Raw genomic sequence first — 25,810 nt, 5'->3', positions numbered from 1 at the left:
ACGGACTGCACTCCCTGCTTCTCCTGCAGAGTTTTTTTTTTTTTTTGACATGTCATCAATGGATCGGCACAGAGGAGAGGCACTAAAAGCTAGTGGTAAAGAGGACAGCCGCTTTGCTTGCTCACTGCCCATTCCTTTAAGAGCTTTTTTTTTGTGTGTGTGTATTTTACAAGAGTAAACATTGCTGCCTCTCTCGGACTCAGAACCTCTTGCCTTGAAGAGTCTGAGGTGCTAAGAGACCCACACAGTGAGCCAGAAAGAAGCAGGGAGGACTTGGGGGGGAAGGGACTCGGCCTCCCGGGTGTAACACCCCTGAGGCAACAAGAGGCCCCCTCGGACCTCTGCCTCCAAACTAGGTTCCCAGCTGTAAGTGCACTGACAAGACAAACAATCCCCGCCCTTTTTTTTAAAAGCAAATAGAGAAATAAAAATCTGAAAGACTCACTAGGCCGGCCCGGAGGGACGCTAAGGAAACGATGATTGGCTAGGTCCTATGCAACAGCAATAGGTGGGGGAAGACGCATGCATGCACGGTACAGTGTTCTTAAAAAGTTGCTGCAAACAAGCTGGAGAGCACACAAGCTCTATCAGATGACATCGCCCACTTCTAAGGCTATGTCATTCTGTTTGTCCTTAGAAAAAAAAACAATTCTACTTATTCCGTGTTTAAGGCATGGTACAATTAAAGTTAGACCATAAATTGCTAATAGAAGCACACACTAGCTGAGAATGGTAACAAGCCAATGGAAAGGAAAACAAAAAAAAAATTCTGATATTTGTTAGGAAAATAAGCACATATATAAATAGCGAAATACAACAAAAACTTGCTTTGCAAATAAGGGGCTACAATTAAAGATACGGCTCCCTAACTTTCCAGGACTTTTACAAGACATCTACGATTCCTACAAAATTTTAATTTTTTAAAATTTATTGGGACATAAAATGTCTGAGCACTGTGATGTGTCCTAAAATTTACATTTGTGGAACACAAAGAAAAACTATATAGAAGTACACTGAAACAAACCGTGGATGTTCTACTCAAAAAAATTATTCACTTTTACATTAAAACAGCTGTGCTTAAAATAATGTGCACAACTTTGAATTTCTACCAGTAGCCAACTCACAATTTACTAATTCAATAAATACATTCATCTACCTACTTATACTCCATCTAAGTGAGAAAACACAATTACTCTTGGCAGAACTCTGTGCAATTGCGCAATGCAGAATTTGTGCAGAATTCCACTCCCCACAGAATTTTGGAGTTGCGCACAGAAGTTGGCCAGCTGCTGGGATTAAAAATAAAAGCAGCTGGGCTCCTTACCAGTTCATTTTTCTACTTTCACCAATTTCCTCTTTCTATAGTGTCTGTGTAGGGAACAGGTCAGATTCAGGCACAGCACAGCTCTTAGTTTGAGTCTTGCAGTGGTTGTAGTCTCCCTCTATTCTCCCGAGAATAAAAGGAGAGCTCAGCTAGAGAATACAGGTACCACGTGGATGTAACACAGTGAAAGCCATTAGGTACACTAAAAACAGGCTGCAGTGAGAAGAAAGCAAATGAACTGATCAAGAGCCCTGAGGCTTTTATACTCTGATTCTGACAGTTAGCTGCTTTGGCTAAGAACTGTCTGCTTCTTTAGGCTGAGGCATCTTGAGTACACTGGCTACCTGCTTGTCAGAAGGTAGGGGAAGGAAGTCAGGATCACTGACTGCTTGAGTGGGAGAGCAGGCAGGCTATCTGAAGGAGGAGAGGTGAGCAGATTAGTTTCTGGCTGTATGACTGCTGAGGGGTTGGGGAGAACAGGCTGGCTAGTAGGGGTGACTGCCTGTCTTGGCAACCCTACTACTTGAGTGGGATAAAAAAAACTGGGAGAACACATGAGCTTGAAGAGTGCATGTGTGTGTGTGCTGGCCAGAGGGCATGGGGTTTAGGACTGCCTAATTTTCTGATATTTTATTTATCAATTCATAAAGCCTGAGAGAAAATCTGAGTTGACACCATCCACTGACTTTGTGAAAGTACTGCCATTGTTACTGTAAAAATTAGCAATTCCAAGCATTCCTCAGGCTCTACAGACTGATAAAATAAGAACCCCAAAAAACAGGACCAATAGTTATGTGTATAATGGGTATTCTTAGGGGAATCCTGCCCTAAATCCTTAAAAATCCAGCATATTTGAGGAATAACACTTTTTTGCTATTGTATTTGAATTGATTATGGCTCAAAGAGATAGTGGTTATATTTTATACTAATAGTGGTTTCTACTGTTTGTATAATTCTTTTCATACTGCTTTTGTTTGTGCATAAAGCTGAAAACTTTAATAAATTTTACATGGAAAAAAAGATATAGTGATTATATTGAGTTGTGACAAAAAGCTGCAGAATTTTTACATACTGAGAGCAGGATTTTAAAATTTTGTGCGCATATCATATTTTTTTTGTGAAGAATTCTACCAGGAGTAATATGATGCAACCACTCAACTGGAGTAGACTGAATCAGGGAACACGCAAAGGAATCAAAACAAAAACTGTTGGGGGTCACAAGAAATGTGTTCAGAACCCAAGATAAGACAGCCAGGCTTCAGTGCGATGTTATTGAAACTGTCACACAGACCAAATACAGTGCCCTAAGAGAAAGGACTCAGTCCCCCTAAAAAACTCTGGACTGAGCAACCAACAACTAGAATGATGCTCTTAAGAGGGTCCTGATGGCTGCAACTACAATAACCAAATGGCCACCCTGCCTGCACTACTACTACCTGTTGTGTCCCTGCTGTGTGAGAATGGGATGGGGTAGGGCCATATGAAGGAATAAAGCACAGCTCTCCTGTAAACCATCCCCTGCAATCAAGCAACCGGTATACATGGAGCAGAAATCCAAAGGCCAGACCTGGACAACCCTCTCTGCAGCTAAACTGGGACAATCACTTGCAAGGGAAAGAGATTCTGGAAAACTGAAGGCTCAACCAGGCATTAGACACAAACTTAAGACCCAGTGTAAAGCGAATGCTACATACCTGTAGAAGGTATTCTTCGAGGACAGCAGGCTGATTGTTCTCACTGATGGGTGACATCCACGGCAGCCCCTCCAATCAGAATCTTCACTAGCAAAGGCCTTTGCTAGCCCTTGCGCGTCCAAGCGCACCGCGCATGAGCGACCGTCTTCCCGCCCGAACCGGCTCGTGTTCGTCAGTCCGGTATATAGCAAGACAAAGACAAGGGAAGACACAACTCCAAAGGGGAGGCGGGCGGGTATGTGAGAACAATCAGCCTGCTGTCCTCGGAGAATACCTTCTACAGGTATGTAGCATTCGCTTTCTCCGAGGACAAGCAGGCTGCTTGTTCTCACTGATGGAATATCCCTAGCCCCCAGGCTCACTCAAAACAACAAACATGGTCAATTGGGCCTCGCAACGGCGAGGACATAACTGAGATTGACCTAACAACTTATCCAACTAACTGAGCGTGTAGCCTGGAACAGAATAAAAATGGGCCTAGGGGGGTGGAGTTGGATTCTAAACCCCGAACAGATTCTGAAGCACTGACTGCCCGAACCGACTGTCGCGTCGGGTATGCTGCTGCAGGCAGTAATGAGATGTGAATGTGTGGACAGATGACCACGTCGCAGCCTTGCAAATCTCTTCAATAGTGGCTGACTTCAAGTGGGCCACAGACGCTGCCATGGCTCTAACATTATGAGCCGTGACATGACCCTCAAGAGCCAGCCCAGCCTGGGCGTAAGTGAAGGAAATGCAATCTGCTAGCCAATTGGAAATGGTGCGTTTCCCCACAGCCACTCCCCTCCTGTTGGGATCAAAAGAAACAAACAATTGGGCGGGCGGGCTGTCTGTTGGGCTGCGTCCGCTCCAGATAGAAGGCCAATGCTCTTTTGCAGTCCAATGTGTGCAGCTGACGTTCAGCAGGGCAGGAATGCGGACGGGGAAAGAATGTTGGCAAGACAATTGACTGGTTCAGATGGAACTCCGACACTACCTTCGGCAAGAAGTTAGGGTGAGTGCGGAGGACTACTCCATTATGATAAATCTGGTGTAAGGGGCCTGGGCTACCAGGGCCTGAAGCTCACTGACTCTACGAGCTGAAGTAACTGCCACCAAGAAAATGACCTTCCAGGTCAAGTACTTCAGATGGCAGGAATCCAGTGGCTCAAAAGGAGGTTTCATCAGCTGGGTGAGAACGACATTGAGATCCCATGACACTGTAGGAGTTTTGACGGGGGGGGGGGGGGGGGGGGGGGGCTTTGACAAAAGCAAACCTCTCATGAAGCGAACAACTAAAGGCTGTCCTGAGACCGCTTACCTTCCACACGGTAATGGTATGCACTGATTGCGCTAAGGTGAACCCTTACAGAGTTGGTCTTGAGACCAGACTCAGACAAGTGCAGAAGGTAGTCAAGCAGGATCTGTGTAGGACAGGAGCGAGGATCTAAGGCCTTGCTGTCACACCAGATGGCAAACCTCCTCCATAGAAAGAAGTAACTCCTCTTAGTGGAATCTTTTCTGGAAGCAAGCAAGACACGGGAGACACCCTCCGACAGACCCAAAGAGGCAAAGTCTACGCTCTCAACATCCAGGCCGTGAGAGCCAGAGACTGGAGGTTGGGATGCAGAAGCGCCCCTTCGTCCTGTGTGATGAGGGTTGGAAAACACTCCAATCTCCACGGTTCTTCGGAGGACAACTCCAGAAGGAGAGGGAACCAGATCTGACGCGGCCAAAAAGGAGCAATCAGAATCATGGTGCCTCGGTCTTGCTTGAGTTTCAACAAAGTCTTCCCCACCAGAGGTATGGGAGGACAAGCATACAGCAGGCCTTCCCCCCAATCCAGGAGGAAGGCATCCGATGCCAGTCGGCCGGGGGCCTGAAGTCTGGAACAGAACTGAGGGACCTTGTGGTTGGCTCGAGATGCAAAGAGATCTACCAAGGGGGTGCCCCACACTTGGAAGATCCGGCGCACTACTCTGGAGTTGAGCGACCACTCGTGAGGTTGCATAATCCTGCTCAACCTGTCGGCCAGACTGTTGTTTACACCTGCCAGATACGTGGCTTGGAGCAACATGCCGTAACGGCGAGCCCACAGCCACATGCTGACACAGGGGGCAAGATCTGGTGCCCCCCCTGCTTGTTGATGTAATACATGACAACCTGGTTGTCTGTCTGAATTTGGATAATTTGGTGGGACAGCCGATCTCTGAAAGCCTTCAGAGCGTTCCAGACCGCTTGTAACTCCAGGAGATTGATCTGCAGATCGCGTTCCTGGAGGGACCAGCTTCCCTGGGTGTGAAGCCCATCGACATGAGCTCCCCACCCCAGGAGAGACGCATCCGTAGTCAGCACTTTTTGTGGCTGAGGAATTTGGAAAGGGCGTCCCAGAGTCAAATTGGACCAAATTGTCCACCAGTACAGGGATTTGAGAAAACTCGTGGATAGGTGGATCACGTCCTCTAGATCCCCAGCAGCCTGAAACCACTGGGAAGCTAGGGTCCATTGAGCAGATCGCATGTGAAGACGAGCCATGGGAGTCACATGAACTGTGGAGGCCATGTGGTCAAGCAATCTCAACATCTGCCGAGCTGTGATCTGCTGGGACGCTTGTACCCGGGAGACGAGGGACAGCAGATTGTTGGTCCTTGTCTCCGGAAGATAGGCACGAGCTATCCAAGAATCCAGCAGAGCTCCTATGAATTCGAGTCTCTGTACTGGGAGAAGATGGGCCTTTGGATAAATTATCACAAACCCCAGTAGCTCCAGGAGTCGAATAGTCATCTGCATGGACTGTAGAGCTCCTGCCTCGGAACTGTTCTTCACCAGCCAATCGTCGAGATAAGGGAACACGTGCACTCCCAGCCTGCGAAGCGCTGCTGCTACTACAGCCAGGCACTTCGTGAACACCCTGGGCGCAGAGGCGAGCCCAAAGGGTAGCACACAGTACTGGAAGTGACGTGTGGCCAGCTGAAATCGCAGATACTGCCTGTGAGCTGGCAATATCGGGATGTGCGTGTAGGCGTCTTTCAAGTCCAGAGAGCATAGCCAATCGTTTTCCTGAATCATGGGAAGAAGGGTGCCCAGGGAAAGCATCCTGAACTTTTCCTTGACCAGATATTTGTTCAGGGCCCTTAGGTCTAGGATGAGACGCATCCCCCCTGTTTTCTTTTCCACAAGGAAGTACCTGGAATAGAATCCCAGCCCTTCTTGCCCAGATGGCACGGGCTCGACCGCATTGGCGCTGAGAAGGGCGCAGAGTTCCTCTGCAAGTACCTGCTTGTGCTGGAAGCTGTAGGACTGGGCTCCCGGTGGGCAATTTGGAGGCTTCGAGGCCAAATTGAGGGCGTACCCTTGCCGGACTATTTGAAGAACCCAACTGTCGGAGGTTATAAGAGGCCACCTTTGGTGAAAAACTTTCAACCTCCCCCCGACCGGCAGATCGACCGGCACGGATACGTTGATGTCGGCTATGCTCTGCTGGAGGCAGTCAAAAGCCCGTCCCGTGGAGCCGTGAGGCCTTGCTGAGGCGCACGCTGCTGATGAGAGCGAGCGCGCTGGGGCTTAGCCTAGGCCGCAGGCTGGCGAGAGGGAGGATTGTACCTACGCTTACCAGAAGAGTAGGGAACAGCCTTCCTTCCCCCATAAAAACGTCTACCTGAGGAGGTAGATGCTGAAGGCTGCCTGTGGGAGAATTTGTTGAAAGCGTTATCCCGCTGGTGGAGCTGTTCTACCACCTGTTCGACCTTTTCTCCAAAAACGTTGTCCGCTCGGCAAGGGGAGTCCGCAATCCGCTGCTGGATCCTATTCTCCAGGTCGGAGGCACGCAGCCATGAGAGTCTGCGCATCACCACACCTTGAGCAGCGGCCCTGGACGCAACATCAAAGGTATCATATACCCCTCTGGCCAGGAATTTTCTGCACGCCTTCAGCTGCCTGACCACCTCCTGAAACGGCTTGGCTTGCTCAGAAGGGAGCTTGTCCACCAAGCCCGCCAACTGTCGCACATTGTTCCGCATATGGATGCTCGTGTAGAGCTGGTAGGACTGAATCTTGGCCACGAGCATAGAGGAATGGTAGGCCTTCCTCCCAAAGGAGTCTAAGGTTCTGGAGTCTCTGCCCAGGGGCGCCGAAGCATGCTCTCTAGAACTCTTAGCCTTCTTTAGGGCCAGATCCACCACACCAGATTCATGAGGCAACTGAGTGTGCATCAGCTCTGGGTCTCCATGGATCCGATACTGGGATTCGATCTTCTTGGGAATGTGGAGATTAGTTAATGGCTTGGTCCAGTTCGCCAACAATGTCTTTTTTAGGACATGATGCATGGGTACTGTGGACGCTTCCTTAGGTGGAGAAGGATAGTCCAAAAGCTCAAACATCTCAGCCCTGGGCTCATCCTCCACGACCACCGGGAAGGGGATGGCCGTAGACATCTCCCGGACAAAGGCCGCGAAAGACAGACTCTCGGGAGGAGAAAGCTGCCTTTCAGGGGAGGGAGTGGGGTCAGAAGGAAGGCCATCAGACTCCTCTTCAGAGAAATATCTGATGTCCTCCTCCTCCTCCCACGAGGCCTCACCATCAGTATCAGACACAAGTTCACGAACCTGCGTCTGAAGCCGTGCCCGACTCGACTCCGTGGAAACACGGTCACGGTAGGAGCGTCGAGAGGTGGACTCCCTCGCCAGCACCGGCAAAGCTCCCTCCGCCGACGGGGAGTCTGCCTGGGAGGCAGCCATAGCGATACCGGAGACCTCACCTCGGGCAAGGGGCCAGCCGTCGTCTCACTCGACGGTACCGGTGGCGCAAACACCCCCGGTACCGGAGAAGGGCGCAACAGCTCTCCCAGAATCTCTGGAAGAACGGCCCGGAGACTCTCGTGCAGAGCGGCTGTGGAGAAAGACTGAGAAGCCGATGCAGGCGTCGAGGTCAGAGTCTGTTCCAGGCGTGGAGGCGGTTCCGGGCTGTCCAAGGGGGAGCGCATCGACACCTCCTGACTACAGGGTGAGCGGTCCTCTCGATGCCGATGCCTACTGTGTGCCGACTCCCTCGGCGACCCAGAGCTCTCGGTACCGAGACAGGAAGGAGACCGGTGTCGATGCTTCTTCGACTTCTTCGAGCGAAGCATGTCAACGGAGCTTCCCGATACCGACGAGGACGACGTAGAATCCAACCGTCGCTTCCTCGGGGCCGTGGCCGAAGAAGGTCGATCTCGGGGGGGGGGCTGTACCGCAGGAGCCCTCAGGGCAGGAGACCCACCCGAAGGCTCACCGCCACCAGCAGGGGAATGGACAGCTCTCACTTGCACTCCAGACGAAGCACCACCGTCCGACGACATCAGCAATAGCGGAGGTCCCGGTACCACCGACGTCGACACAGCCTTCCGATGTCTCGGTACCGACGATGCAGGAGGTAGAAGCCTCGATGCAGTCGATGCAGAGGTCGAAGATTTCGATGCTGTCAATGTCGATGCACTCGACGAGTCCCGTGCTGTTGTCGAAGAGCCCGAGAACAACGCGTTCCACTGGGCCAATCTCGCTACCTGAGTCCTCTTTTTCAAAAGAGCACAAAGACTATAGGCCTGCGGGCGGTGCCCAGCCCCCAGACACTGAAGACACGAAGTGTGCCTATCAGTGAGCGAGATTACCCGGGCACACTGGGTGCACTTCTTGAAGCCGCTGGAAGACTTCGATGACATGGGCGGAAAAATCACGCCGGCGAAATCAAAATTCGCGATGACGAAAGGCACCAAAAGGAAGGGAGAAAAAAACCCGTACCGAGGCCAAATAGGCCGTTCCCGAAAGCGAAAGGAAACTTACGCGGGAAAAAAACTGGAAACATGGGAAAGGGGTAAAGACCTGAACGGTCTCTTTTTTTTTTAAAGCGAAAATCGCAAAGACATGCGAGGTCAACTTGAGGGGCACGAAACGGCGGCAAAACACGACCGTCCCGAGCGCGGACAAAAGAAGACTGACGAACATGAGCCGGTTCGGGCGGGAAGACGCTCGCGCATGCGCGCGCGAGGGCTAGCAAAGGCCTTTGCTAGTGAAGATTCCGATTGGAGGGGCTGCCGTGGACATCACCCATCAGTGAGAACAAGCAGCCTGCTTGTCCTCGGAGAACATTGCATTAACTACCATCAAGAGTCTTAGAGACTCTTGACCAGATCCTTGTAAGGCCCAGGCATACCACAATGATCCATAATAAGAACTGTATCGCATCTCCACTTTCCTGTTATTCTGAATGTTTTCTTTCTATATCCGATTGCTTAATTCTATTATGTTATCCAAGTTCTTTATGAAATACCAATTATATCTTTCAATCTGGAATGGCGAATGCCATGACGGAACACTGAAAGCCACATTGAGCCTGCAAATAGGTGGGAAAATGTGGGATACAAATGCAACAAATAAATAAATAAGGCCAAGGCCTCCAGTCCCCTAGGTGTACCTTGGGCCAGTCGTGGACCATGCTCCATGAGTGACCAATTCACAGAATCCCTGGAACCCATATAGAACCATGCTGTACCACCAGAGCCACTTGCTCTCCAACTAAAAATCCAGCTGCCAGACATCTTAAGCTATGCAAAGGCTGACAACCTGATGCCTCCATTCAGCTGAAGACTAAACCAAGGGAAACCCAAAGGAATCAGAACCAAGGCACAAGATATTCTCCAGGTCAAGAGAGCTGTAAGACCTGAAGGACCATCCACATCATCAGATGTAGATAAACACTGGCAAGTTGCAGAGCTGTATTAACACCTTATGCTGATCATATCCCTGAAAAGTAGGTGTTCTTTGCATCCATGTACGGGTTAACAGTGGATATTTTTTTTTTTTTTGGGGGGGGGGGGGGGGGGGGGAGCGCCATGACCTACTTCCTTGGATTGGTCTAGCAGAATAAGGAGTCGAGTTTCTAACTTTCGCCCTCCTGGAGGAAATCTCGAACCCATACCGACTTCATTCATTACAAATTCATGCTATCCTCCTTCCAGTCATCCCTATTCCTTGCCAAACAGGACTATTACACCCAATTGACTAATTCTCTCGGCTCCAACCCTCGTCGTCTCGTCGCTACCCTTAACTCCCTCCTCAAAGTGCCCTCTGCTCCCACCCCCCCCCCTCACTCTCTCCTCAATCACTAGCTGAGTACTTCCGTGACAAGGTGCAGAAGATCAACCTCGAATTCACTACCAAGCCACCTCCTCCTCTTCACCCTTTAACCCACTCCCTCTCCTTCTCCGCCCATATCCAGACGACAGCCAAGACCTGTCACTTCTTTCTCTATAACATCAGCAAAATTCGCCCCTTCCTCTCCGAGCACACCAACCGAACTCTCATCCACTCTCTCATCACCTCTCGCCTTGACTACTGCAACCTACTCCTCACTGGCCTCCCACTTAACCATCTATCCCCCCCTTCAATCCGTTCAGAACTCTGCTGTGCGTCTTATCTTCCACCTAGACCGATATGCTCATATCACCCCTCTCCTCAAGTCACTTCACTGGCTTCCGATCAGGTACCGCATACAGTTCAAGCTTCTCCTACTAACCTACAAATGCACTCAATCTGCAGCCCCTCATTACCTCTCTATCCTCATCTCCCCTTACGCTCCTACATGTAACCTCCGCTCACAGGACAAATCCCTCCTCTCAGTACCCTTCTCCACCATCACCAATTCCAGGCTCCGCCTTTTCTGCCTCGCCTCTCCCTATGCTTGGAATTAACTCCCTGAGCCAACATGCCAAGCCCCCTCCCTGCCCATCTTCAAATCCTTGCTCAAAGCCCACCTCTTCAATGTCGCTTTCAACACCTAACCATTGTACCTCCATCCAGGAAATCTAGACTGCCCCCAATTTGATTGACTGCACTTTTTTGTCCTTTAGATTGTAAGCTCCTTTGAGCAGGGACTGTCCTTCTTTGTTAGACTGTACAGCGCTGCGTAACCCTGGTAGCGCTTTAGAAATGTTACATAGTAGTGGTAGTAATAAGGAAGAAACCATTCTTATTGTGATGCTACTGGAGTCTGATAAAAAGACAAGATGAAATGGACAACATATACATCTGGGGAGACAGATGTAAAAAAGTCAGACTTACCTATGTAGACCCTTCTGCTGTATCTTTGCATCAGTAACAAAACAAACACATGAAGCGGAATAAGGTTGATAATGAACACATAACCTCCCCATGCAGAGACCTATGAGAAAGTAGAAAGTCAAGAGATTAAACTATTACAACACGCAAACTCACAACAATAAACCAGAAACCTCAGATATCCTTTAAAGATTTTAAAAAATAGATGTTCCATGCTAGGCCACAGGCTGAGTATACAGCACTACTGAAGCCAAATACAATTCTCAATATAAAGAGTTCTTTGAACACACAATTAAGATAGAGACAAATTGTGCCACATGCCTAATAGGTCAAGACATTGCTGAAGCTCTACAAACAGGTGATAAAACTGATCTTTGGGCTGCAACATGCTGAACCCCCTTCTACAATCTGCTTTTCAGAATTATACATCCCCAAAATTAATGTGATCAAAATTGGTAAAACACACCCAAAATAGATTACAGAAAATATGGTGGTGGTAGTGAACCACTCAGAATTACTAATGCTTTTCAATGCAAATAGATGGGGTGGAAAAAAGAAAAAAAAATCATAAATAGGCAAAAGTGACCAAAGTTATTCTTTGGGATTTGAAATTATTCAGCAATTAAAGAGAAAACCATATTCTCTGATTTGTTTCTAAATTTCATTTCAAAAAATAAGTGTGGATTTTGGATTACAAACTTTCCTAAACATGTGCTCAAGGTGAGTTATAGTTCAATTACAGTACGGAGGTCCCCGTCCCATAGAGTGGCTACAATCTACGTTGGTATTGGGACTATAAGATATAGCGAAGGATACATACCTGTAGCAGGTGTTCTCCGAGGACAGCAGGCTGATTGTTCTCACACTTGGTTCGACATCCAGGGTGGCCCAGGAACCAAAAATTTTCCCTTAGCAAGATTTAAAAAGTTTTGCTAGAGCCTTCTGGCGTGCAAATTACGCGCACCGCGCATGTCTTCCCGCTTGCCATGTGAGCGTTCCCGCTCAGTTAAATCAAAAAGCAACAACAACAACTCCAAAGGGGGAGGTGGGCGGGTTTGTGAGAACAATCAGCCTGCTGTCCTCGGAGAACACCTGCTACAGGTATGTAGCCTTCGCTTTCTCCGAGGACAAGCAGGCTGCTTGTTCTCACACTTGGGGTATCCCTAGCACCCGGGCTCACTCAAAACAACAAAGAGAGGTCAATTGGGCCCTGCAACGGTGAGGACGTAACAAACACTGACCTAAAACCAGAACAACTGACAGTGCAGCCTGGAACAGAATAAAAATGGGCCTAGGGGGGTGGAGTTGGATTCTAAACCCCGAACAGATTCTGTAGCATCGACTGTCACGTCCGGTATCCTGCTGAAGGCAGTAGTGAGATGTGAATGTGTGGATTAATGACCATGTTGCAGCCTTGCAAACCTCTTCTATAGTGGCTGACTTCAAGTGAGCCACCGACGTAGCCATAGCTCTAACACTATGAGCCGTGACATGACCCTCTAGAGTCAGCCCAGCTTGGGCATTGAAGGAAATGCAATCTGCTAGCCAATTGGAAATGGTGTGTTTCCCGACAGCAACTCCGCTTCTGTTGGGATCAAAAGAAATAAACATTTGGGCGGACTGTCTGAAGGGGCTTGTCCGCTCCACATAAAAGGCCAATGCTCTCTTGCAGTCCAAGGTGTGCAATTGACGTTCAGCAGGGCGAGTATGAGGATGGGGAAAAAAATGTTGGCAAGACAATTGACTGGTTCAGATGGAACTCCGACACCACCTTCAGCAAAAACTTAGGGTGCATGCGGAGGACTGCTCTCTTATGATGAAATCTGAGATAGGGTGCATGCACTACCAAAGCTTGAAGCTCACTGACCCTATGAGCTGAAGTAACAGCCACCAAGAAAATGACCTTCCAGGTCAAGAACTTCAGATGGCAGGTATTCAGTGGCTCAAAAGGAGCTTTCATCAGCTGGGTGAGAACGACATTGAGATCCTATGACACTGGTGGAGGTTTGACAGGGGGCTTTGACAAAAGCAAACCTCTCATGAAGCAAACAACTAAAGGCTGTCCAGAGATAGGCTTACCCTCTACCCGACAATGATAAGCACTAATCGCACTAAGATGAACTCTTACGGAGTTGGTCTTGAGACCAGACTCTGACAAGTGCAGAAGATATTCAAGCAGGGTCTGTGTAGGACAAGAGCGAGGATCTAGGGCCTTGCTGTCATACCAGATGACAAACCTCCTCCATTTGAAAAAGTAACACCTCTTCGTGGAATCTTTCCTGGAAGCAACCAAAACTCAGGAGACACCCGCAGAAAGACCCAAGGAAGCAAATTCTAAGCTTTCAACATCCAGGCCGTGAGAGCCAGAGACTGGAGGTTGGGATGTAGAAGCGTTCCCTCGTTCTGCGTGATGACGGTTGGAAAACACTTCAATCTCCACGGTTCTTCAGAGGATAACTCCAGAAGAAGAGGGAACCAAATCTGATGCGGTCAAAAGGGAGCAAGCAGAATCATGGTTCCGCGGTCTTGCTTGAGTTCAGTAAAGTCTTCCCTACTAGAGGTATGGGAGGATACGCATACAGAAGGCCTGTTCCCCAATGAAGGAGAAAAGCATCTGACGCTAGCCTGTCGTGGGCCTGAAGTCTGGAACAGAATTGAGGGACCTTGTGATTGGCTTGAGTGGCAAATATCCACCAAGGGGGTGCCCCATGCTCGGAAGATCTTGCGGACAATGCCCATGTTCAGTGACCACTTGTAAGGTTGCATTATCCTGCTCAACCTGTCGGCCAGACTGTTGTTTACGCCTGCCAGGTATGTGGCCTGGAGAAACATTCTGTGGTGGTGAGCCCAAAGCCACATGCTGATGGCTTCCTGACACAGAGGGAGAGATCCGGTGCCCCCCTGCTTGTTGATGTAATACACAGCAACCTGACTGTCTATCTGAATTAGGATGATTTGATTGGACAGCCAATCTCCGAAAGCCTTTAGAGCGTTCCAGACCGCTCGCAACTCCAGGAGGTTGATCTGAAGACCTTTTTCCTGAAGGGACCAAACACCCTGAGTGTGAAGCCCATCGACATGAGCTCCCCACCCCAGGAGGGATGCATCAGTTGTCAGCACTTTTTGTGGCTGAGGAATTTGAAAGGGACGTCCCAAGGTCAAATTGGATCGAATTGTCCACCACTGAAGGGAATTGTGAAATTCGGTGGACAGCTGGATTGCATCCTCTAGATCCCCTGCAGCTTGATACCACTGGGAAGCTAGGGTCCATTGAGCTGATCTCATGTGAAGACGCGCCATGGGAGTCACATGAACTGTGGAGGCCATATGGCCTAGAAGTCTCAACATCTGCCAAGCTGTGATCCGTTGAGACGCTCTGGCCATGGAAATGAGGGACAGAAGATTGTCTGCTCTTGCCTCGGGAAGATAGGCGCGAGCTGTCTGTGAGTCCAACAGAGCTCCTATAAATTCCAGATTATGGACAGGAAAGAGATGGGACTTGGGGTAATTTATAGCAAACCCGAGTAGCTCCAGCAGTTGAATAGTCCTCTGCATGGACTGTAAAGCCCCTGCTTCTGAGGTGTTAGTCACCAGCCAATTGTTGAGATAAGGGAACACATGCACTCCCAGTCTGCATAGAGATGCTGCAACTACTGCTAGGCACTTTGTGAAGACCCTGGGCGCAGATGCCAGACCAAAGGGCAGGACACAGTACTGGAAGTGCTGCGTTCCCAGGCGAAATTGAAGATACTTCCTGTGAGCTGAAAGTACCGGGATGTGTGTATAAGCCTCAAGTCCAGAGAGCATAGCCAATCGTTTTCCTGAATCATGGGAAGAAGGGTGCCCAGGGAAACCATCCTGAACTTTTGTGGGACTAGGAATTTGTTCAGGGCCCTTAGGTCTAGAATGGGACAACCCCCCCCCCCCCCCCTGTTTTCTTTTGCACAAGGAAGTACCTGGAATAGAATCCCAGCCCTTCTTCCCCTGGTAGAACGGGTTCGACAGCATTGGCCTTGAGAAAGACGGAGGGTTCCTCTGCAAGTACATGCCTGTGCTGGAAGCTGAAGGATTGAGCTCCCGGTGGGCAATTTGGAGGTCTGGATTTCAAATTGAGGGAGTCTCCCAACTGGACTATTTGAAGAACGCACCGGTCAGAGGTTATGAGAGGCCACCTTTGGTGAAAAAAATTTTAACCTCCCTCCGACTGGCAAGTCGTCCGGCATGGACACTTTTATTGCAGCTATGCTCAGCTGGAGCCAGTCAAAAGCCCGTCCCTTGCTTTTGCTGGGGAGTTACAGGGGCCTGCCTTGGCGCACGCTGTTGACGAGAACGAGAACGAGCGCGCTGGGGATGAGCCTGAGGCTGTCGAGAAGGCGAAGTGTACCTACGCTTATTAAAAGCCTAAGGGAGCACTCTTCCGCCCCCGGAAAAAACCTCTACCTGATGAGGTAGAAGCAGAAGGCGCCTGGCAGGAGAGATTGTCCATAGCAGTTTCCCCGCTGCGTGATTTGATCAACCACTTGCTTGACCTTCTCAACAAAAATGTTATCCCCCCCCCCCCCCCCCGGGCAAGGGACATCCACAATCTGCTGCTGGACTTCAGGTCAGAGGCACGCAGCCATGAGAGTCTGCGCATCACTATACCCTGGGCAGCGATTCTAGATGTAACATCAAAAGTATCGTAAGCACCCCTGGACAGGAATTTACGACACGTCTTCTGCTGCCTGACCATCTCCTGAAAAGGCCTGGCCTGCTCCGGAGGGAGCTTACCAAGTGCGCCAGTTGCTTCACCGTGTTCCGCAAGTGAATGCTCGTGTAGAGCTGGTAGGACTGAATTTTGGAGGCGAGTCCAGGGTTCTAGATTCTCTTCCTGGGGGCGCCGAGGCAAAGTCTCTAACTCCTGGCTCTCTTGAGAGCGGAATCCACTATAGAGTTGTGAGGTAACAGATTTCATCAACTCAGGTTCTCCATGAATCCGATATTGGGACTCAACTTTCTTGGGAATGGGGGGATTAGTTAATGGTTTCATCCAGTTCCTCATAAGTGTCTCTTTGAGCACATTATACAAAGGAACCGTGGATGACTCCTTAACTCCTTAGATGATGAAGGATAGACCAGGACCTCGAGCATCTCAGCCCTGGGCTCATCCTCAGAAACCACTGGAAAGGGAATAACCACAGACATTTCCCGAACAAATGACAAGAAGAAGCTTCCTCTCAGGTGAAGGAGTTGGATCAGAAGGAAGACCACAAGACTCCTCAGATGAGAAATACTTGGGCTCTTCCTCTTCATCCCACAAGGCATCCTGATCGGTGTCGGACAAGAGTTCTTTAACTGCAGTCCTGAACCGGGCCCGTCTCGATCCCAAAGAACCATGTCCTCGATGGCGATGCCGAGAACTCAACTTCCCTGCTGGCGGCAATGAAGCTCCCTCCATCGATGTCGACGGGGAGTCGACCTGGGTAGCAGCCGACGCCGCAGGTGGCACCGGCGTCGAGGACCTCACCACAGGCATAGAACCAGCTGCCGCTTCCACCGACGGTGCGGAAGGCACAAGCACCTCCAGCACTGGAGCAGACTGGTGCAGCAACCCCCAGGAGACCTGGAAGCGGGGCTCGGATGCGCTCGTCTAGAATCGCCGTCGAGCAAGGCTGCGGGGTCGGTATGGGAGCCGGAGTCAGAAGTTGCTGAGGATGAGGAGGCGGTACCGGGCTGCCCGAAGATCGATGCGTTGGTACCTCCTGAATAGAGGGTGAGCGATCCTCTCGGTGCCGACGCTTCACGGGTGCTGAATCTCGCAACGCTCCGGAGCTCCCAGTACCGTGTTTGGAAGGAGACTGATGACAGTGCTTCTTCGCCCGATGCACGTCACCCAGACTCCTCTGTACCGATGAGGAGGACGTGGAATCCACGTCTCCTCGGGGTCGGGTCCGAGACTGGTCGGTCCCATGGGGCCTGCACAGCAGGAGGCTTCGAGACAGGTGGAGACCCACTTGACACCTCACTGCTCCCAGCGTGTGTTGATCTCCGGACAACCATTACCTGCGCTCCTGAAGTCAATGCAATCCCCGGTGCTGATATCGACGCCGCTGACCTCGGTACCGATGTTGACGTCGACGAACAAGTCGAAGCTCCAAAAAGATGGTCTTGAAGACCTTTTCTCGACGCCTGTGTCCGCTTTTTCAAGCTAAGACACAACTTACAAGCGTCTGGGCGATGGTTGGGCCCAAGGCACCAAAGACACCACTCATGGGGATCAGTGCCCGAGATAGACCGGCTGCACCAAGTACACTTCTTCAAGCCGCTGGGAGTCCTCGATGACATCAGCGGAAAAATAGCAGCAGCGAAGTCAAAATCCGTGATTCTGCCTAAAAGAGGAGCACAAAAAAAGGGAAAAACCATACACGCGGCTAAAAAAGACCACGACGAAACCGAAAGGAAACTTAAAGGCCAAGAAAAACTAAGAAATATAGGGAACTTTTTTTTTTTTAAACTTGGCTAGAAACACACAGAAAAAGTAAAAGAAAAAGGAAAACCCCAGAGGGTTCAGATGGCAAGACTCTTCTCCTGGGCCTGAGAGAGAGAGACCGCAAAACAGAGCCAGTCTCTGTCGCAGAACGAGAAAAAACTGAGCAGGAACGCTCATGCAACGAGCGGGAAGACGGCCGCGCATGCGCACCAGAAGGCTCTAGCAAAACTTTTTAAATTTTGCTAAGGGAAAATTTCCGGTTCCTGGGACACCATGGACGTCGACCCAAGTGTGAGAACAAGCAGCCTGCTTGTCCTTGGAGAACACATGGTTAACCAGAAATAAAAATCTATTTGTTCTTAAACCTTACTGTTCAGCTCCAATAGCTGCTGCTTTATTTTCTTTTCAGGCTGCCTCTCAGCTACTACTATGATGGCAGGCTTGGAATCAGCTCAGCTATATCATGTCAGGCCTAATCACTACAGCAGACTAATGGCGACCTAAAGAGACAGCTTCTGAAATAACAAAAAAAATATTCTAAAGTAAATATTCCTCTTTTCTTAGACCACTAATTTAGAGGGGGAGGTCAGTAAAGTTGAGGAGAACATATATCACATTAGTTCATAATAGGCAATAAGGCCTGGACCCAAACCACAGGCTATTTTACAATTACTTTACTCAACACTAGTCCCGAAAGTCATTTGGCAATTTTCTTTAAAACAATAAAGCTTTTCAGCTGATCCGGTTCATAGAAAACATATTTGTTACCCACATATCTTATCATACATTTGCACGGGTATGCCAGTAAAAAACTGGCCCCCAGTGCTTTAGTATCTTCTCTTAATGCAAGAAACTTTCTCCGTTTTTCCTGAGTTGCTCTTGTAACATCCGAGTAAATCCAGATTCGTGCGCCCAAGAATTCTTTTAAAGCATTTTAAAAATATAACTTCATTATTGAGTTCAGGTCTTGCTCGAAGACTAAAGAAACCAACAATGTAGAGCGAGTGTGGATTTCGGTTAAGGATTGCTCTAGGAATGCAGTCAAATTTTGTAATCCGAAAGCTTGTTGCATTTGATTCTCTGGTTTTCTCTTTTCCTCCTCTCTCCTTTTTTGCGGTATTGGAAGATAATAGATTTTGTTTATTGGGGGAATATGGTCAGAGGAGTAATTGAGAATATCAGTCAAATATTTTTTAAACAATTCAAGAGCACTCAGTTCTACCATTTTAGGAAAATTCAATATTCGCAAATTGAGCCGCCTGTTAAACTTTTCAAGCTGATCGATTTTGTTATGGATAATAACTTTATCCTTAATCAGGCACTCAGTTGTAGTTTTTAATGAACTTAGTTCTTGTTGGAAAAGTATTTTCTGGCTATCAGTATCTTGCTTGATTTTTTCTACAGAGTCAAACAAAAGATCAACTTTAATCACCAAAGAGGCAGTGTCCGAAGCAGCTTTTGTAATTGTCTTATTCAAATGCTGTAACATTATCCAAATGCTTCCTAGGGTTACCTCTGTGGGAGCTAATAGCTCCTGCTGTAAATCATCTGCAGGCTTCTCGGGGCGAGGCTCCGTCCCTCCAGGATTCCTCAGCCCCCCCTTCGGAGGCTTCTGAAAACTCTGCCTCACCTCTTGTACTTGCAAGACACAGAGGAGGGTTAAGATCTGGCGAGGAAAGAGTTGTTACTAGCCCCAGGGGAGTCGTCGCTCCTCCAGACGCTCCCACAGCAGGGCTCCTCGCCTCCTTCTCCCTCGGCGTGCTTGTAGCAAAACTATGGAGGGTAAACTGGAATAACTGGATGGTTCCTGCCACGGATGGTAAGCTTTTTACCACTTCTTTCCTCTTTGTATGAGGCATCTTTCAGAGAAAACTATTATGTTTAAGATAGAAAAGGAAAAAAAAATCCAGAGAGCCTCGATGCATGCTAACAGGCAACATCTGCCATCTTGAAACGCCCCCCTACAATCGGCAAAGAGGCAGCTTCTGAGGGGAATACAGAGCAACATCAGCTAAAGCAAAATATGCAAGATAGCCACACAAAGCCAGTAGAATCTTTTACCTATATAAAGAATAGCCAATTAACAGTCAAATTTATCTAGGTAAATGGATTTTGAAAACTGACCTAACTGTATTTTTTGATCATGTTCATTGAATTTAATTATAAAATTATCAGTAGGGAACCTAGAAGAGAGAAACTTTTCACCACAGGGCTTAATTAGGGATTTTCATCAGCAAGTGTTTAACCATTAATAAAAGATTCATTCTATGTCCTTTGAATTACATTGAGAAGCTAACGGCAGCAAAAACTTGAGGACCTCTATATTAAACATCCCTACTTCCCTTACCAACTTCAAATAACTAAACCACCCACCAATACTAAGATTCAGACAGAATTCCAAAAGATCAGGGCTATTCAGTCTCTTGCAAAGTGCCACATATGAGTTTCCAGTTAGTGAGAAGCTGTATGTGTGCACTCAGTGCTAATTACTCTTGACTCTCAGAGAACAAGTCTGGTCTCTAAAGTCTAGGACAGCAGACTTGGTGGAGCTGAAGCAGAAAGCGGTATACAGAGTAGAGGCTGAATGGAATTTTGGTTCCGACGCTGAAAACTGGCCCAAAATCTGCTTTGGACTTGTTTCGGTTGTGGCCAAAAATGCAGGCTGAAACTACTAACTTCTGTTCCATGGCTCTCCTCCTCCCCTCCCAGAACATAAGCCCCCACAACCTACCTGTAAGTCACCCCAGCCTACTTTACTGCCATGGTGGTCTAATGGCGAGTTGGGTTAGGATCAATCCTGTCATTATTGCCCATTCCGTGTCTGCAGTCTAAATGGCTGTTGCAACTTCTAGCGGTAGTCTCACAAGATTGTCATGAACTCCAGCAGCAGACATTTTGAAACTGGGGTCAGAATGGGCAGGAGTGACTGCAAATTGGAGTCAGCACAGGCAGGAGTAATCTCAAAATGGATGCCACGACCTCCAGCAACAATCTCACAAAACTGCCACTGAAAGTTGCTGCAGCCATTTTGACTCCAGACAGGATGGGCAGGAGTGACTAGGGATCACGCCTGATCCAACTCACCACTAAACTACCAGGGTGATAAGGTAAGCCTGGAGGATGGCCTTCGGGTGTGCCCGAGGGATGGTTAGAAGGAAGTAAGGAAGTGGGAGCTCCTATTGATTCGGGGGGGGGGGGGGGCAGTGAGGGGCACGATAGCAGCATAAAGAGGGGAGGGAAGGAGGGAGAGAAAGTGAGTTGGGGAGTGGGGGCTGTTCCTGGTCTGAAGGTTGAGCCGGGCCAATTTCATCTGACACCAGTGAATTCTGGCCGCACATCTGGTTTCATCTGGAACCGAAACATACAGCTTCAGTCACCTTCTAACATAGAGGAGATTTTCAGGGACAGAGCATCCCACCTCCATTCTGACAGCCTCTGTACTGCTTTGGAGGCAAAAGGACATCTAAAAAGATGTTTTACAGAAACTGTAAATGAGACGAGCGTAGACACAACACGGGCCATGTTCTGGCTATGAAGCCTTCCTCAGGAGTCTTTGCAAAGCAGAACTATGCTTACACACCTTGACAACAGAATATGAAAAACATGAATGCATGTCTTCAAACGCGCTAAACAACCATATGTCACAATTGCAATTATTGTGACCGACAGGGTCATTTAGCAGTTGGAGACGCACATTCCTGTTGCTCATATTCTGTTCAAGGTGTGTAAGCCTTGAAAGACTCCTGAGCAAAGCTTCATAGCCGAAACACAACCCATGTTGGGTCTACGCTCATTTCTCATTTACAGTTTCAATAAAGGACTTGCTGTTGTCACCCTGGTCATTCCCAGTCTTCCTGTTTCCGCTTGGCTTTATATGTGGGAGTGATTTGATTCTTCGTATTTAGTTTCAATAAAGGACTTGCTGTTGTCACCCTGGTCAATCAGTGTGGTCATTCTTACTCTTCCTGTTTCAACTTGGCTTTATATGTGGGAGTGATTTAGTTTTTCTTGTTTCCCACCTAAAAAGATCACTAACTTCGTGTGGCAAGAAGTGATCCTGTAACCAGGATCTGCCCTTCAGGTAGTGCAATTTCCACGCAAACTGAGAATGTACTTGGGAGAGAAGGGTTGGAATTATCATCATAGTTGATAACTCAGTCATTAGGTATGTAGATAGCTGGGAGGCTGGTGGGCTTGAGTATCGCCTGTTACTTAACTGCCTAGTGTGAAGGTGGTAGGCTTCAAATGTCACCTAGACAGGTTTTTAAATAATGCTGGCAGCTGGCTGTCTTGGTACACAGAAACATAGAAAATGACAGTAGATGAAGACCATAGGGACTTGCCATCTGCCCATCTACACCACCTACTAAGCTAGACTTCAGCCAAGTTCAACCCTCAATGGCTGAAAACATGCATATACCAAGCCCCCAGTTGGGCTGACGCATTCTGAAGGGTCTGTAATACTGTGCACAAGGCCTGTTGACAATCTACAAATAGCGAAGATACTTACCTGTAGCAGGCATTAGTACATAAGTACATAAGTAGTGCCATACTGGGAAAGACCAAAGGTCCATCTAGCCCAGCATCCTGTCACCGACAGTGGCCAATCCAGGTCAAGGGCACCTGGCACGCTCCCCAAACGTAAAAACATTCCAGACAAGTTATACCTAAAAATGCGGAATTTTTCAAAGTCCATTTAATAGCGGTCTATGGACTTGTCCTTTAGGAATCTATCTAACCCCTTTTTAAACTCCGTCAAGTTAACCGCCCGTACCACGTTCTCCGGCAACGAATTCCAGAGTCTAATTACACGTTGGGTGAAGAAAAATTTTCTCCGATTCGTTTTAAATTTACCACACTGTAGCTTCAACTCATGCCCTCTAGTCCTAGTATTTTTGGATAGCGTGAACAGTCGCTTCACATCCACCCGATCCATTCCACTCATTATTTTATACACTTCTATCATATCTCCCCTCAGCCGTCTCTTCTCCAAGCTGAAAAGCCCTAGCCTTCTCAGCCTCTCTTCATAGGAAAGTCGTCCCATCCCCACTATCATTTTCGTCGCCCTTCGCTGTACCTTTTCCAATTCTACTATATCTTTTTTGAGGACAGCAGGCCTCTTATTCTCACAAGTGGATTGACGGCCCGGTTCGGCAAGATTGCCAGAGGAAGAATCCAGAGCTTTAAGGAGTGTGAGCAGCGCTCCAATGCACATATACGAGTCCCTTCCTACCCACCACCGTGCCACCTCGGTTTAATACAAAAGCAAGAAAACCAAACAACTGCATATGACAAAGACAACTCCTAGAGGAGGTGGGCGGGAATGTGAGAAGAAGCCTGCTGTCCTCGGAGAATACCTGCTACAGGTAAGTATCTTTACTTGCTCCGAGAACAAGCAGGCTTACCATTATAAAGAAACTTCAGACCGCCCAGAACACAACAGCCAGGCTTATATTTGGAAAAACACGTTATGATAGCGCCAAACCCCTCCGAGAAAAACTGCACTGGCTCCCAATCAAAGAACGCATTGCATTTAATGTCTGCACCATGGTTCATAAAATTATATATGGCAAAGCCCCGGGATACATGACAGACCTCATAGACCTACCAACCAGAAACATAAGATCAGCACGAACTTAACTAAATCTCCACTATCCAAGTACTAAAGGACTCAATTACAAATCAATTTATGCATCCAGCTTTTCTTACTTAAGCGCACAACTATGGAATGCTCTGCCAAAGATAATAAAAGCAACGAACTATCACCTAAGTTTCCGGAAAGAACTAAAAACAAACCTGTTCAAAAAGGCATACCCCACCGACCCAACATAAAAACCTAAGTTCCTGCGACACTGCAAAACCAAAGACTGTAATGGACATACCTTAACCCTCATCCCCCCTCCCTAACTTCCCCAATGTATCTACCAAACACAAACCTTCTTTTACCACAATAACACCTGTATTTGTTCATACTGCAACTGGCGAACGCTGTTGTGGTACCATGTAAGCCACATTGAGCCTGCAAACAGGTGGGAAAATGTGGGATACAAATGAAACAAATAAAAAAATTCTCACAAGTGGGGATTTCCTAGCATCCAAGCTTACCCAAAACAACAAACACTGGTCAATTGGGCCTCACAATGGCGAGGACGTAGCATAGTTTAATCTGAAACTAAATACAACTAGATAAGGTTGCAGCCTGGAACTGAACAAAATGGGCCAAGGAGGGTGGAGTTGGATTATAGATCCCAAACAGATTCTGCAACGCTGACTGCCCAAACAGACTATCGCATCGGGTATCTTGCTCAAGGCAGAAGTGAGATGTGAATGTGTGGACTGAAGACCACGTCACAGCCCTGCGGATCTCTTCAATGGAGGCTAAGTGGGCTACCGACGCAGCCATGGCTCTGACATTATGAGCTGTGACATGACCCTCCAAAGTCAGCCCAGCCTGGGCATAAGCGAAGGAAAAGCAATCCGCTAACCGACTGGATATGGTGCGTTTACTGATGACGACCCCCTTCCTCTTGGGATGAAAAAAACAAACTGGGCGGTCAGAAGGGCTTTGTCCGCTCCATGTAAAAGGCCAAAGCTCTCTTGCAGTCCAAGGTGTGCAAGCTGCTTTCAACTGGATGGGCATGAGGTTGGGGAAAGAATGTTAGCAAGACAATCGACTGGTTCAGGTGGAACTCAGACACCACTTTTGGCAGGAAATTAGGGTGCATGCAGAGGACTACTCTGTTGTGATGAAACTTAGTATAAGGTGCATCCACTACTGAGGCCTTAAGAAAAATGACCCTATGAACTGAAGTTAACAGCCACCAAGAAAATAACCTTCCAAGTCAAAGTACTTCAGATGGCAGGAATTCAGTGGTTCAAAATGAGCTTTCATCAGCTGGGTGAGAGTGCTGAGATCCCATGACACTGGTGGAGGTTTGACAGGGGGCTTTAACAAAAGCAAACCTCTCATGAAGCGAACAACTAAAGGCTGTCCAAAGATAGGCTGACCGCCTACACGTTGATAAGCACTAATCGCGCTAAAATGAACTCTTACGGAGTTGGTCTTGAGACCAGACTCCGGTAAGTGTAGAAGGTATTCAAGCAGAGGTGTAGGAAAAGAAAGGGAATCCATGACCTTGTTGTCACACCAGATGGCAAACCTCCTCCACTGGAAAGAATAATGCCTCTTTGTGGAATCTTTCCTGTAAGCCAGCATTACCTGGAAGACACCATCCAAAAGACTCAAAGAGGTTAATTCTAGGCTCTCAACATCCAGGCCATGCAAGCCAGCGACTGGAGACTGGGATGTAGAAGCAATCCCTCGTTCTGAGTGATGAGGTTCAGAAAACACTCTAGTTTCCATGGTTCTGCAGAGGAAAATTCTAGAAGAGGGAACCAAATCTGCCGCGGCAAGTAAAATGCGATCAGAATCATGGTTCCGCAGTCTTGCTTGAGCTTCAACAAAGTTTTTCCCACTAGAGGTATCGGAGGATAAGCATGCAGAAGGCTTATCTCCCAATGAAGAAAGGCATCTGACGCTAGTCTATCGTGGGCCTGGAGCACAACTGAGGGACCTTGTGTTTGACCTGAATAGTAAAAATGATTTACCGAGGGAGTGCTCCATGCTCGGAAGAACTTGTGGGCTATGCCCACATTTAGAGACAACTCATGTGGTTGAATTATCCTGCTCAGCATGTCGGCCAGGCCATTGTTTATACCCATCAGGTAAGTGGCTTGGAAAAACATGTCATGTTGGCGAGCCCAATGCCACATCTGGATGGTTTCCTGACACAGAGGGCGAGAACCGGTGCCCTCCTGCTTGTTGGTATAATACATTGCAACCTGATTGTTTGAATTAGAATAATTTGGTGGGACAGCCAATCTCTGAAAGCATTTAGAGCACTCCAGATCACACGGAGCTCCAGGAGATTGATCTGGAGGGACCAAGCCTCCTTGAGTGTGAATCCCATCCACATGAGCTCCCCATCCCAGGAGAGATGTATCCATAGGCAGCACCTTTTGCAGCTGAGGAATTTGTAATGGAAGTCCAAAGGTCAAATTGGATCAAATTGTCCACCTCTGAAGAAAGCGAACCAGATCTGCGGATACCTGATGACATCTTCTAGATTCCCCGTTGCTTCACACCACTGAGAAGCTAGGGTCTATTGAGCAGATCTGATGTGAAGGCGTGCCAGAGGTGTAACGTACACTGTGGAAGCCATGGGGCCCAACCACCTCAACATCTGCCGAGCTG

The 25,810-nt window shown here is 48.3% G+C and overlaps 1 protein-coding gene across 1 annotated transcript in view; it reads right to left on the bottom strand.

Annotated features, from left to right (window-relative positions):
* STT3B (STT3 oligosaccharyltransferase complex catalytic subunit B) overlaps positions 1-25,810 on the bottom strand; it is a 284,604-nt gene that overhangs the window by 132,060 nt on the left and 126,734 nt on the right. Inside the window, exon 5 of the mRNA XM_030205953.1 lies at positions 11,091-11,190. Within this exon, the coding sequence (XP_030061813.1) occupies positions 11,091-11,190 (100 nt within the window). The remainder of the gene's footprint in view (positions 1-11,090; positions 11,191-25,810) is intronic.

This window comes from Microcaecilia unicolor, chromosome 1 (genome assembly GCF_901765095.1).
Source record: "Microcaecilia unicolor chromosome 1, aMicUni1.1, whole genome shotgun sequence".
Lineage (NCBI taxonomy): Eukaryota > Metazoa > Chordata > Amphibia > Gymnophiona > Siphonopidae > Microcaecilia > Microcaecilia unicolor.
This window is presented reverse-complemented; position numbering and strand designations above follow the sequence as displayed.